At 41.0% G+C, this 13,029-nt stretch overlaps 2 protein-coding genes across 11 annotated transcripts in view; both read right to left on the bottom strand.

Moving 5' to 3' along the window:
- Nucleotides 1-2,295: 2,295 nt before the first annotated feature.
- CCDC89 (coiled-coil domain containing 89) lies at nt 2,296-3,971 on the bottom strand. The gene is given in 3 exon segments (XM_063150453.1): nt 2,296-3,093; nt 3,096-3,605; nt 3,608-3,971. Coding segments are annotated over 3 exon segments (1,035 nt in total). The 3' UTR covers nt 2,296-2,932.
- A 3,587-nt stretch (nt 3,972-7,558) lies between these two features.
- Nucleotides 7,559-13,029, bottom strand: part of SYTL2 (synaptotagmin like 2) — a 53,517-nt gene continuing 48,046 nt past the window's right edge. For all 10 annotated transcript variants that reach the window (XM_063148756.1, XM_063148755.1, XM_063148763.1 and 7 more), the window contains 6 exons: nt 12,726-12,828; nt 12,134-12,304; nt 11,701-11,779; nt 10,711-10,810; nt 9,744-9,949; nt 7,559-8,778 (listed from right to left, as the gene is read on the bottom strand). In XM_063148756.1, the coding sequence (XP_063004826.1) occupies nt 8,633-8,778; nt 9,744-9,949; nt 10,711-10,810; nt 11,701-11,779; nt 12,134-12,304; nt 12,726-12,828 (805 nt within the window). In that variant the 3' untranslated portion in view covers nt 7,559-8,632. The remainder of the gene's footprint in view (nt 8,779-9,743; nt 9,950-10,710; nt 10,811-11,700; nt 11,780-12,133; nt 12,305-12,725; nt 12,829-13,029) is intronic.

Here is a 13,029-nt window from a genome sequence, read left to right as displayed (position 1 = left end):
GCGGCCCGGCGCTCCCGCCGCGGGGGCTGTCGGGAAGCGGCGCGGGGGCGGGGAGCGAGGGCCGGGGAAGCGCCGCGCGACTGCGCCCGCGCGCGGGAAAGCGGCGTGAGGGAATGCGGGGGGACCGCCGCCAAATGTGGGATATGGAAACATTTTCTTGAGAGAGGATGTTCTTTGGCGTTTGACCTTTGTATACCTTCAAGCCCAAACCACGAGAAGGGAGATCCGTGGAACGGCGAGCAGCCAACGGGCTCTAACGGATCTTCAGGTGTTAGAAGGACAAATGAATTGTCACTAGGATTGCCTTGTTAAGGTTTAAGGCTCAACGTGTTTCAATGACCTCAGATCTAGGGGGAGGTTAACAAAGCCTGGGAACAAGGATGTACTGCTGATAGTGGACACAAAGAATGCAGAATTTGCGGTCCACAAGGACATCAGGCAGAATTCCCACGATAAGGAATAAATTAATAAACCCAACTCGGCAACTGTGCTAAATCAGTTCCGACTGAGTGAAACATAATTCCAGCAGGGGGATATTCCAACTACCAGCTCATGGACTACCGACCCCAAAAAAAGAGGAAGATTGAGCATGCAAACTAATCAGCAAGAGAGAATAATTAACTAATAGAATACTAATTAATAAGATAATTAGGTAACTTATAGCTTCTAACACCAACTCCCTTCTTTGCTAAAACATAAATAGTAAAAAGGTTTGATAGTCGGTGTGTTTGATTTGTGGAATTCCACCAAGCACCCGGGCTTGTGCAAATCTGAAATAAACGAATGTCTCACATGTGTAATTAGTGGCTCGTTGCACACCAGGTAACAAATCCAGTGTTTGTGGAGAGCGGGGTGACAGGTGTGGGAGGCTGGGCCTGTAAGGGAGATGTGTGTGATTTGGGGGAGGAGAGGTGTGTAGGAAATGTGCAGGGAGTGCAGGAGGGGCGAGTGTGAGTAATGGGAGTGCAGGAGGGAATGGGGGCAGTGACAAGGGGTTTGTGTGTGGGGCAGTAAGGGGGAAGGTCTCTCACACATAGCCATTGCCAAAGGGTGGGAAGGGGATTCCCTGAAGAGTGCAGAATGTGGGGTCTTTCCCACCACACCCCATGGCTGCAGCTGGGGCAGAGGCCTGTGGGCTGTTCTGTGACACAAGTGAGTGAGTGTCCTCTGCCCAGATTTAGAGTATTTAGGCACCTGGTTTCAGGGTCCCTTGCAGTGACCAGAGGGATACAAGTGCTCCTCATCAAGGGACTAATTCAAACAGAGCAGCCAGCTCTCAGACCAAGGGCATAGTGTGTGACCTGAGTCACTTGGGGTTTACACTGTAGCTGCCAGCACTGAGATTAATGAAATGTGTGTGTGGGGTGGGCACCTCAGAGCAGGGGAGTATGGTTAAAAGGTAGGAGAATATGGTCCATAAAACACCTGTGGAATGACAGTTGTAGGAGCCAGGATGAGAAGAAATGCTGCGGTTTGTCACACAGCAGGTAGTAGAGCAATACTTCTCATCTTGTTTTGCCTGGGTTCAAGGGCTGTCCAGAGTTCAGAAGAAAGGCTGCTAGCAGCTGCTGCTTATGTAGACTCAGAATCACAGAATGGTTTGGGTGAAATGGACCCTAAAAATCACCTAGTTCCAACCCCCCTGCCTTGAGCTGGTAAACCTTTCACTAGACCAGTTTGCTCAGAGCCCCATCAGCCTCACAACAAACACTTCCAGAGATGGGGTCATCCACAGCTCCTCTGGGAAGCCTGTGCCAGAGCCAGAAATCACATCTGGTTCAGCCAGTCCTTGAGCTAGTCACTGGCCTCCAGACCTGCTGCTTCCGATCATTTCTGTAAATGATTTCAATGGATAGCAAGTCTGATACCCTGCTGTGGCTTTTAGATACTCAGGACCAAGAAATACTCAATCCCTTTCCTAGATTCTTGAGTTATGTGGCAAAGAACTTGAGGTACTCTGGAGGCAGCTGCCTACAGCCCAGGTGGGGGATGCTGTTTGGCCCCTCATGGTGGTTGTTTTGGTTTTGTTTTTTTTTGTTGTTGGACACTTAAAGAACAGAGCTGAAATTCCACAGCAAAAATCTTCTTTCTTGCCTAGGAGACCAGCAAGAGAGAGTGGGAGGTCTCTGGATCCCACAGTGCTGACACAATTTTTCTTTTTGTTAAAAGCTGCCAGACGTACACAAAATGGAAGAGTGTATCACTAATATTTATCTGCATGAAACAGCTAAAAACAGGAAAAACACCCTGGTGGAACATCTAGAACATCGTCCAGTTCCAAAGAACAGATTGAAATAACGCAAAAGTCTTGACAATTTATTCTGAGCGGAATGGGGATATAAATACTACTCTGGCATTAAATAGAGTTTAAATGACTGCAGAAATCTGTAAGACTATTAGAAAACTATAAACAGTAGTTTGCTTGAGGATCAGTTGTCATATGATATTATTGGATTATCTGTTAAGTTCCTGAATTTAGAGAACTGCAGAGATATTGCAAGGATTTTCTTGGAGCCTCAGAGCCTCTTACATTCCCAGCCTCTGCTGAACTTCAAAGCAGAATCAAATACAAAAGGCTAAGAGTTTGAGCTTTTGGTCATCTTGAAAAATAAAATGGTTTTAACTAAAAAAAAAAAAAAAAGAAAACCTATGAATCAGCAGAGGTTAGCACCAAATAAATCAAATTCATAGTTTATGTTTTCCACCCTAATCATTCATGTCACATCATTGACTGGTTCAATGATCCATGTCCAGCTGTAAGAGTGTAGTGATTTACTTTCATAAAGGCGTAATGACAGAAAGGCTACAGAGCTGTCAGTGGAGGAGGGTTCAAGCTGGTGAGGACAGTACAAAGGAACCAGAGGATGGTCCTATGGAGAGGAACAAAATTCAGAGGCACCTGTTGAGAGGAGAACAGAGAAAAAAACTGCAGTTATGCAACAAAGTGATGGCGTTTGATGTTCAGAGCTCTCTCTTTAGTCAGCAAATCCATACTGTGCTTTCTGTAAGCACTGAACTGCAGCAGGAGTTCATTGTACGCCTGCTTGCTGCGTTCTAGCTGTCCTTGGAGCTCTTGAACCTTCAGATCTTTGATGCTGCTTCTTTCTTGAGGCACCTTCCTGCTCTCTGCATGGCTTCCTCCATAGTCTCTAGCTTCTCCTCCAGCTTCTGAATCTCCCGCTCCTTATCTTGCAGAGCTTTGCTCCTCTCCATGGCCAGGTTCAGCAGCTGCTCTTTCTCTTCATGTGCCCTTTCCAGCTTGGCCTGCAGCTCACTGCCCTGAGCCCTCTGCTGGCTCTCTGCAGCAGCTTGTTGGTGCCTCTCCTGTAGGAGCTGCAGCTGCCTCTTGAGTGAATCCACCTCCTGGGCATAGGCATCTGCTAGTTGGCACTGAGCTTCCAGCAGCTCCTTCTCTCTCTCCTGGGCTCTGTGACTCTCAGAAGCATATTTCTCCTGCAAGGAGCAGAACTGCTGTGAGAGCCTCCTGGCCTGGGCTGCCAGCTGGAGCAGTTCAGCTTCCTTCTCCCTCACAGCCTGGCTGAAGAGTGCTTCCCTGTCCTGCCGCAGGCGCTTGCTCTCCTCCCACAGCTGCAGGTGCTGTTTTTGTGCTCATTTTTGAACTGGATCATCTTTCCATGGTTTTTGACCAGATCTGTGAAGCTCCCCTCCAAATACTGAATACGGTGGGTCTGGGTTTTAATTTTCACAGCATCCTCTCCCCTCAGTTTCTCCAGCTCCATGTTGAGCTGCTCCAGGTCTCTGCAGCGTTTGTGTGTGTCATCCATTTTCCCCTTCAGTACAGAGACAAGATGATGATGCTGTTCTAGGTGTGAAAGCAGTAGCACCTCCTCACTCTGCTCCTTAGAGCTCTCACAGAGTTCCTCCAAGCTTTTTGTCAGATCTTCCACATCTTTGCCTGTCTCTGGATCACCTGTGGAGTCAGCCATACCTGCTCCTGTCTCCTAAGCCATGGAACACCTGTCTCGTGCAAAGACAAGATAAAATTTTATAGTGGCTGCTTCTGTTAGTGACACTCAGTATAATTAAACAGTGTCCTGTGGTTGTGTGGCCAACACTGCTGCCATAAGCTGGTGGTGTTTCTCTGGAAGTCCAGAGAAACTGATGTGAGGGAACAGGACCTCCCAAAACCAATGTCAGCCAGCAGCTACACAGGCCTGCTGCCTTCCCCCTCCTCTGGTTCAGTTAGGCACACTGAGACTCAAGGATGCCAGACTCTGTGAGCAACAGCAAAGAGTGTGGGCTTAGTATTTATGCAAGCCTATTCATTTGCTGATGACTAGCTTAGCTAATTATTCCTTCTCGAGGCACTTCTGTTGTAGCTACAAGAACTACTATTATATTTAGGTAAAAAGCTTGTAAGTGATAAAGCTGTAAATAACTCCTTACACAATCCTTTTCCTCTGCCTTTATTTTCTCCTACAGCTCTGTATTGTAACTGCAAATAAAACACAGAGGGTTACGTCAAACTTTTAATTGATTTACAAGATTTCATTGCTAGTTAAAAATAACTGAATAGCCTTATCCTGTGCTGAGAGATTTATGAATCAAGTAAAAGAGCTATACAATCTTAATAAATAATGAATGCTCTGTGATACTAAGGCTCTGTGTCTGGAGAAACAGTTCCTCAACTGAGTTTTCACACTGATCTGCTAGATTAATTTAGACATGTAATTTTAAAAATCTGGTTCTTAATTTAAAAATAAGGAAAATATTTCTATTACAAAATTATTATTGGTGCTGAATCACACAGCATGCTACCCAGACATTTGAAAAATTAGCCTGCAACTCATCTCCAAGTTTTTCATTTGGACGCAGACCTGAAACAGCACACTGATAATCAGGTTTTGTGAATTCCTGAGCTTTGACTAGAGGTAAAGATAGGATGTGGGAAGGAGCCAGCTTAAAGTAAGGATGACAGATAATGTACAACAAAAATGAATAAACTCCTGTGAAGCACAAAGCATTTCACAGCTCTGCAGTAGTGACTTCAGTACAGACACCAGCTCTGCCTCCACCATCCTGAACTCTCTCACTCCTGTTGCTGCCTTGGTTCCTTTGCAAATAATGGAGGAGAGGGGAAAGGACTGAAAGGTTTAGGCCATTCAGTGGAAATACAACAAAGAGCAGGGTTTAAGAAGAGAAAACTATTTTCTTACCAGGTATTTTCTTCCTGCTGTTTGTTGACTCTCCTATTGTGAGGCTCTGTTTCCATAGAGGTAAGATGCTGAATCCAGTCACTCCAGAGCTCATGACCTCATCCAGGCTGCTTGGAGCCAGGCCAGCCCCACCAGGGTGGCTGAAAGAGTTTCTTAGCAAACAAACATTGCTGACACTCTCAAAAGCACCCAGATTTGGAAAGGAAAGAGAATTTCCACAAGCTTGAAGAACACCTCGTTCTCGGCTTACATCCTGCACATGCCAGAATCAGAATAGCAGGCTCTGACCTCAGAACAGACTGAAGGTCCATGGAAAGTAAAGACAGACCTTGCCCTGAACAACTCGCAACTTCATTTAGCAGCTAATAAAAATCTGGCCAACAGGATAGGGAAGGGAAAAATAAATGCAACTGGAAGAAAAAAGTCAGTGCAGGCTTTGCTGAATCCTCTGGGAAGGGATACAAAGGAGAGAGAAGAGAGTGCTGTGGGTAACAGACATGAAGCACACAAGTAAAGGAGGGCACAGGACAGGTTTCAAAATGGGTGAAACCAAAGCAGCGGGAGTTGCTGCACCAACTCAGGTTTGCAGCCCTACTTGCAGCAATGGGAGGTTTCTGAACACAGAGCTCAAAGGAGAGCTGGGAGTTTGAAGCCTCTTTTATAGGAAGTGAAAACAGTGTAATTCAGAAGATATACACACATGTATGTATGCATATACACACATATGTGCTAAAAAGAAAAATAAATCATGGGATAAAAGACAGATGAACTTGTAACATGAAGGAGAAGAGAAGAAGGAACTGTTGTGTTTCTGCAGACAAAAATGAATACATAAAGATATTTTAGGAGCGTGGCTGCTTTGATTCTTAATTCCAGTTCACCTTTATGACAAAGCATAGCTATTAATTTATCAAACTGTCCTTTAATGAGTAGCTAATTATGCACCTTTAAAATTTTGGTTATGGATGACTAAAGGCTTTCCCTTTGCCTTGAGAACAAAGTAAGTAGTTTCTTGAAACTTTTTGTCTTAATCAACTTCCCAACTCACATTTCTCTGTCAGCATATTATCATACTACTGAAGTTAATGATTCTGTACACAATGAAAGTTATTTAAAAACTGGGGAGGAAGTTTTGTACTTAAGGGACAGTTTTTGTTACTTGTCTCAGTTTCTTGGTCAACCTAGATGAGTACCTATGTCATTAGATAATTAACTAGTTAATCAAACTAGTTAATTACAAGTGCAATATGCAAGTAAATCTTGTATTCATGTTCAGGTAGCTTTTCAAAATTTGAGGTTTGGTCTATTAGTGAGGTGATACAGAGAGTCTTTTGAGATACCAGAAAAATTCTGTGTCAGTCTCTAGGAGGACTAAAAGAATAGCAAGACACAGAATGTCTTCTACTTGATCAGAAGACAAAGAGATTGTCACTGTCACAAAATAAACATTTTATTTTGATAACAGTGAAGTTTAGGTATAAAAATTTGGTAGAGTATAGAAGACAGCAGGTTACATGACACTTGTGGCCCACTATTGAGCAGCCCTTCAATAGTGACTTCTGAGTCAGTTGCTGGCTTTGAGGGTCCTGCAAATTTGGAGGCAAAACACAGGCAGGTCCTGCAAATGTAGAGCCTTAAGACCCCATCTCTACAATTGAGCCTACAGCTGATTTGACTTCACGATGTATTTGAGCTTCACCGGAGATAAAACTGCAACACAACCACTAATTCTGTGAAACTGTAGGTCATGTTCACAGCCAGCTATGTTTTCAGATGAAAAATTTATTCATGTGGGGAGCAAATACAAATAAACTAGATGCCTTTTTCAGAATCACTTTCTGGAGTGACTCTTCAAGGATATACAATCAAAGGAGCAGCTGTACCATTTTGGTAAAAAGACATTGTTCTGAAGTGTCATGTGCATGTGTTCCCTAGTCAAAAAGTGTTTTGTATATATCTGGCAGAGTGGAAGCTGTAGCAGTTACCAATCTCATACAAAACACCTGAAGCAGGAAGATATCAAAGACTGGCAAACTGCTTTTGACACTTTTAGACTCCACAGACTGCCTGGCTGATGAGAGAGAAAGTGGGTTCCCTGGAAGGTTGAAGAGCATCTTTCCTTTTTTTCCATTCACAGTGTATAATATATACCAAGTAGCATTTAAATTTCTATTATTAAATCAAGCAATTGCATTAGAGCTGTGAAGAGCTCCCTTCTCCCTCTACTCTAACTGAAGTGAAAGATTTCAGCAGCTTTTAGACTTATCTGGAGTAAATAATTGTGCATTTATTTTCAAAAATGTTTTCTGTCTGCATTTTGTTATATTGTGTGCTGAATGGCTAACATAAACCACTAGAATTTAATAAAAACTGAATTCCTATTTAGTTTAAATAGTCTGCATTTATTTAAAAAAAGAAAACAAAAGGAATATATTTTTTATTTTATGTATTTATCTACCAGTAGCATGCATTTCTACAAGTTAAAACTCCAGTCTTATTTCCTATGCCTCAAAACTAAGCAAAGGCTGCCACAGTCCTCCCAGTCTCCTAACGGTGGCGCTGAAGCACAGGTAAGTTCAGTTCTTGCAAAAAACCCCAAACTAATGGATACAGGTACAAACAAGTGCACTTTGGAGAATAAATACCCAACATTCTTGTCATCACTAAAATTGGCACATTTAGATCCTTTTGAGTAGCACTGGAATAAAAAAAGTTTCACCTTCACATCTTCAGCACTTAAGACTAAATATTGTATGCTAACAAGATGATGAACACATATATAAAGCAAACCTTTTATAACCCTGATTTTTTACAGTACATTGGAACTAAGTCCTCTGCATCTTGTAGAACAGGACATCAACAGTACCACTTCATGCCACCCTTCTTTCATTGGGGAAGTAACTTTCATGTCCTAGAAATGTACAATTACAGCTAGAGGAACTTTCAAAAAACTAAATTCTTCATGCCCATATTCCATGCTGGTGAGACCTAACATGGCATAATGAGGATACAAATACATACCAATGAGCTTTAACACTAATGCTGCTGTCTTATCAGTAAGGCTTCAAGAACAAGCCAAGCAATGTACAGAAACAGTTGACTTGCTCTTATATTTCTGCTGGTTATTGGGATCATTTAAGGGATCAGAAATGCTTCAGTTAGACAACACAGTCATCCAGGTATCACAGCTACCTCTAACACTGGGTTCTGTAAGCACCTTCTTTCTTGAAGTTGTTTTCAGTGAATAAGAAATTTTTAAATCCCTACAATTTACACAACGATCTGCAAGCAGATGTTTGAAATACAAAGTGACATCTGACAGCACAAAACCAGAACAGTAACAGAGCAGAAGCTGTCAAAAAAGCTACTGCTGTGTTCCTCTTCCAGGTTCCACCCCCATGCTTTCAATTTCATTCCCAAGGTTTCTTTTTGACACTAACAAATAAAAATCCACCTTATTTAGTCAATTTGGCAACCATAAGCATCCTGAGAGGTAGTGTATCTTCTATCCAGGTGTTTGGAGAGTTCATCATCTTCTCCCAAAGGGCAGTTTCATCTGAAGTAGAATCCATCCAATCTACTGTAGTTCCATAGCTTTTGCCTAGAAAAATGGCAATTTTAAGAGAAAAATTACTTAATATGCTGCAGAGTTAAGCACAGACAATCAAATTTGCCTGCTCTAAAATGGTTACACCTCCTTAGGTAGCTGACCTTGGGGTTTGGAGATCCAGTTCTACATTTTTACTCTTGAGCAATTATGTCAAATACAACTAACAACAGTTTCACACAAGTTTTGTCATCTTTGTCCAGATTTTCTCCTTTTTATCCTTGGTCTTTTTATCACAATCCCAAGGAGAAAGATGCCAATTGCCCATACATCTGAGAAGACTTAACAATAAAACAGGGTACTGATTTTGTACTGAAATGCAACCTTGGCTACTCTAAAATTCAAATTAAGATTTATTATTCTAATTTGTAATTTAGGTTATTCTGGTGAGCCATGCAAGAAATTAACTTGTGAAGAGTAGCTTGTACATTGCATTTCTTGAGAAGACTCCAAACACATGCTCCCCTCAGATCAGAGAGCAGAATGAAAGGGACAAATAGAAGAATTGTATGCATTTTCCTGTTGCTATATCTGCACATCTTATATTGCCCTTATGCTAAAAACTTATTTGCATTTATAATTCAGTATCTTCCAATCTTATCCTGCATTCCTGATCTATCCTTTTATTTCCACCCACTGCTGTCTTTACACTATGTTTTTGCATTAGTAGATTTGCAAGACATTATCAGAGTTCAGGTGGAGGAATACCTTAATCTTGTACTTTAAACAGTACCAAATACAATGTATGGCCAGATAAAGGTTTGTTTCTAATATTTCTCCTTGTCAGTCATTCCAACCCTCCTAACATGACATTTCAGGATCTGTTCTGTAGAATAGGTACGTTACTGAACAAAACTGTTTAAGAAAAAAGAAAGACTGAAAGAGAAAAGATGGAAAAGGAAAGAAAATATGAAAGACTACTCTGTAAATTAAGTATTAATGTGGTGATTGTCCAGTACCTGTTCCAAGGCCTATCCGGAGGCCTCCCAGAAAGTGGTTTGCTAGTTTGTTGTGATCCCAGACTGTGAGTTCTATGCAGGCTTCTTTCAAATCTTCTGGTCTAAAGCCATCATAGACCATGGTGTGGTTGAATACCGGGTTTGTAGTTTTTGTAACTGTCCTTGTTTTCTGGCGACTTTTTCTGCTGGTGTCTGGAAGAATGGTACTTCAGAGAGAAAAAGCACTGTCAGTTTGCACTTGCACAGCACAGCCTGCATTAAACATACTGAAAAGGCAAAACCTTCTGATTAACTGTGTTTTGCATGGTAAAACAGGACTGAAGATAACAATGCTTTACAGAGATGGAGTGAAGGGTGATATTCTCAGCCCCTTACAGGAAATACTGGCAGCAGGTATCCACCCTTGTGCTTCAGAGGATCGAAGGGCAAGTCAGGTGGGGAAGAGGCACAAGGGAGTTTATTTGCTGTGTTATCACTGATGACACAAACATTTTGTAGCCACCAGAGATTTCCCCACCCAGCTTGTTATTCTTGTCTCTTCATATTTTTAGTCTGTATGTGGAAAGGAAGGGGGAAGAAATACAACTATGTATTCACACTATTACACTATTTCACGCTTCTGTCTCCTCCCAAAATTTGCTAAGCTAAACCATGTTTTGCAAAAACATGCTTTGCTTAAATGTGACTAAAAGCCAGCACAGTTTGACTATTCCTTCCACCAAGTGATTGAGAGACAAAACCAAAGTGTAATAACGACACAGAAAGCTCTCCCAGTAAGCTTTACTTGGTGGTACATGCTTAGCATCTGGAAGCTGTGAACTATGCAGGACAATTTGCACTACAATAAAGGAGAATCAGAAAGCAATTCAGTGTTCTTCTAATATGAATGTAGAAAAAGAAGATACAATGAGTGCAATGGTAGCATTATTAGGCCACCGTGTTTGATGACTTTGACCACAATTCTTACCATTTAATAAAAGAGTTGAGCGTATTGCCTCTCAGAGGAGGGAGGTTATGGCATTCCTTCACCCAGATATGCACCTCACCAGTAGATAGAGTCTTCTTTCCTGTAAAAAACCAACCAAACAAAACATCTGCTTAAGCAGATGGCTTTTAAAGGTATTTTGTCTGATGCAGCAGTTCTTGCCCATTTGCAGAGGTGATATTTAGCCTGGACTTGTTATCTCACATCTTAATTCAACATTGCTCTCTGTACTCTGGAAGTGGAAATCTTCATCTCATCAAAGTACTGCAAGATCACATAATGTCTGCCTTCCTACAATGACTTTTCTTTGTTACAACTAAGTAAACACATGCCACTGGTCTTCTCTTCCCAAGACTCCTAGATAAACAGATCAGCTTGTCATCAGTCTATGTGATGTTAGCATTTATTGTTTCTTGTACTTTCAAATAAGCTCTTTTATGCTATCAATATATTTGGTTCTTGCTGACTGTCTGTCTGGATTAAAGACCTGACCTGGCTTCACTCTCAGATTGATCCACTATGTGTTGCCAAACCAAACTGATCAGACTGCTATAAATTTCTGCTTTCTAAATACTTGCTGCTACTTCCTACACCTAGTATTGCTTGAAATTCTGTGTGTTGTCACTGCTTAGCACATCACAGCATCTGCCTGATGATTCATAATCTCTAAAATTATTGAGAAAACAGAATTTTGTTACACATATATATCGCATTACAAATCTTAGATTATGACAATGAGGTAATTTCTTCTTTAGTAACATTAAACAACAAAAGATCTCAAAATCTTTGGGGTTCTTAACTGCATTCACAATTAGAGTGACTTACTCGTCTAGGAAGAAAACAGAAGACTTTTATGGAGAAAGAAGCTGTCTGAAGTGAATGACAAACATTAAACAAGGTTTGTTTTTTTTTAATTAAAAAAAGGACAAAACCACCAAAGCCTTGATGAACAAGCAAAGCAGCAATGCTTACCTCCTATTGGATGTGGGACATACTGGAGGGCTAGTTTCATCTCCCCTCTGTTTTCTAGAGGAAGAGTTATTGCTGAAGTCTGAAATATAAAGAAAATGAAACCAAACATCTGACATTAAAATGGTGCTGCACTTGCTCCATATCCTCAGAAGGTTTACTACATATTTGGTTAAAAAGTGCCTTCAGATTTCTGTTGCAGCAATATGACAATGAGAAATACTTTGAAATTCCTACTCCTAGGACTGTGAGAAAGTTTCTCCTACTGTAAAAGCTAGCTAGACTACAAAACATCTCAGAACTGTATTTCTGTTTACCAGTGCATAAGTATTTATGATTATAATCAGCACAGAACCCACAGAGCACACAAAACCAAGCCCAAATAATGACTTGGTTTTGCACTTACACAGCAGAAAATGCAAAACAGCCAACCTACCCTTGGCTTTAGAGGAAACCAGTTGATCTGCTTACTAGATGGATCATTCCAGTCCCAAGCTCCTAAATCCAACTCCACTTCACCAAGGAAGCTATTTCTACCAAAGGTATCATTGTGCCAGACAGAGATATTGAGGCTTTGATTCTTTAGGAGCTCCTTCTCAATTTTATACTGCCAGGAAGAAGTAAGAAAAAAAAAAAATTAAAACAAGCTGAATTTTTACCTACTTTGTGTCAGAAAGTGATACTGTTAGGAAAAAATGTCTGTGTTTATTCATCCATACCTGCTCACTTCTGCACTTTAGAAAGCAAAAAAATCACAATAAAACCCAACTATTTCCTTTTTATTTCTGTCATCTTAAGGTCATACATGGCTCATGTTTGTTTACAGGAAGTATAAAGCCACCACTGTTCTTAATGCTGGATCCAGAGACAACTGCAGAGTGAATGTATCAATGGAAGCACACAAGTCAGCTCTGCAGAGCAATCCCTCTCATGCTAATGACCCTTTCGAGTGCAATGTGCCCAAAAGCTGAGGTTCCTCACACATCACACATAAACCATATTATATCCAGTAATAGTTTGATAAATACCCGCAGTATTTCATTATAGACTGGATTAAAAGTTTTCTTTTTGATAGATGTCTTCCGTTTGCCCAGTCTGTATTTCTCTGGAAGCAGGTAGGTCTTTACATACCTAAAATTTGGACAGAATTATTAGAAGAATTAAAACAACCCAAAAAACTAAAAAAAATCCAGACCCTCTCCATCTTCCAAAATACACAAGTATTTGCTCACAAAGTAAAAGAAATCCACTTGAGTAGACATTATGTTATTCAGCTTATATATTTAAGAATTACAACAGCAGTGGTGATGTATAAAACATCACTTTCTTATA

The sequence above is a fragment of the Melospiza melodia genome, chromosome 2 (assembly GCF_035770615.1).
Source record: "Melospiza melodia melodia isolate bMelMel2 chromosome 2, bMelMel2.pri, whole genome shotgun sequence".
In the NCBI taxonomy this organism is placed as follows: domain Eukaryota; kingdom Metazoa; phylum Chordata; class Aves; order Passeriformes; family Passerellidae; genus Melospiza; species Melospiza melodia.
Note: the sequence above shows the minus strand (reverse complement) of the source record. Positions and strands in the feature narration are given on the sequence as shown.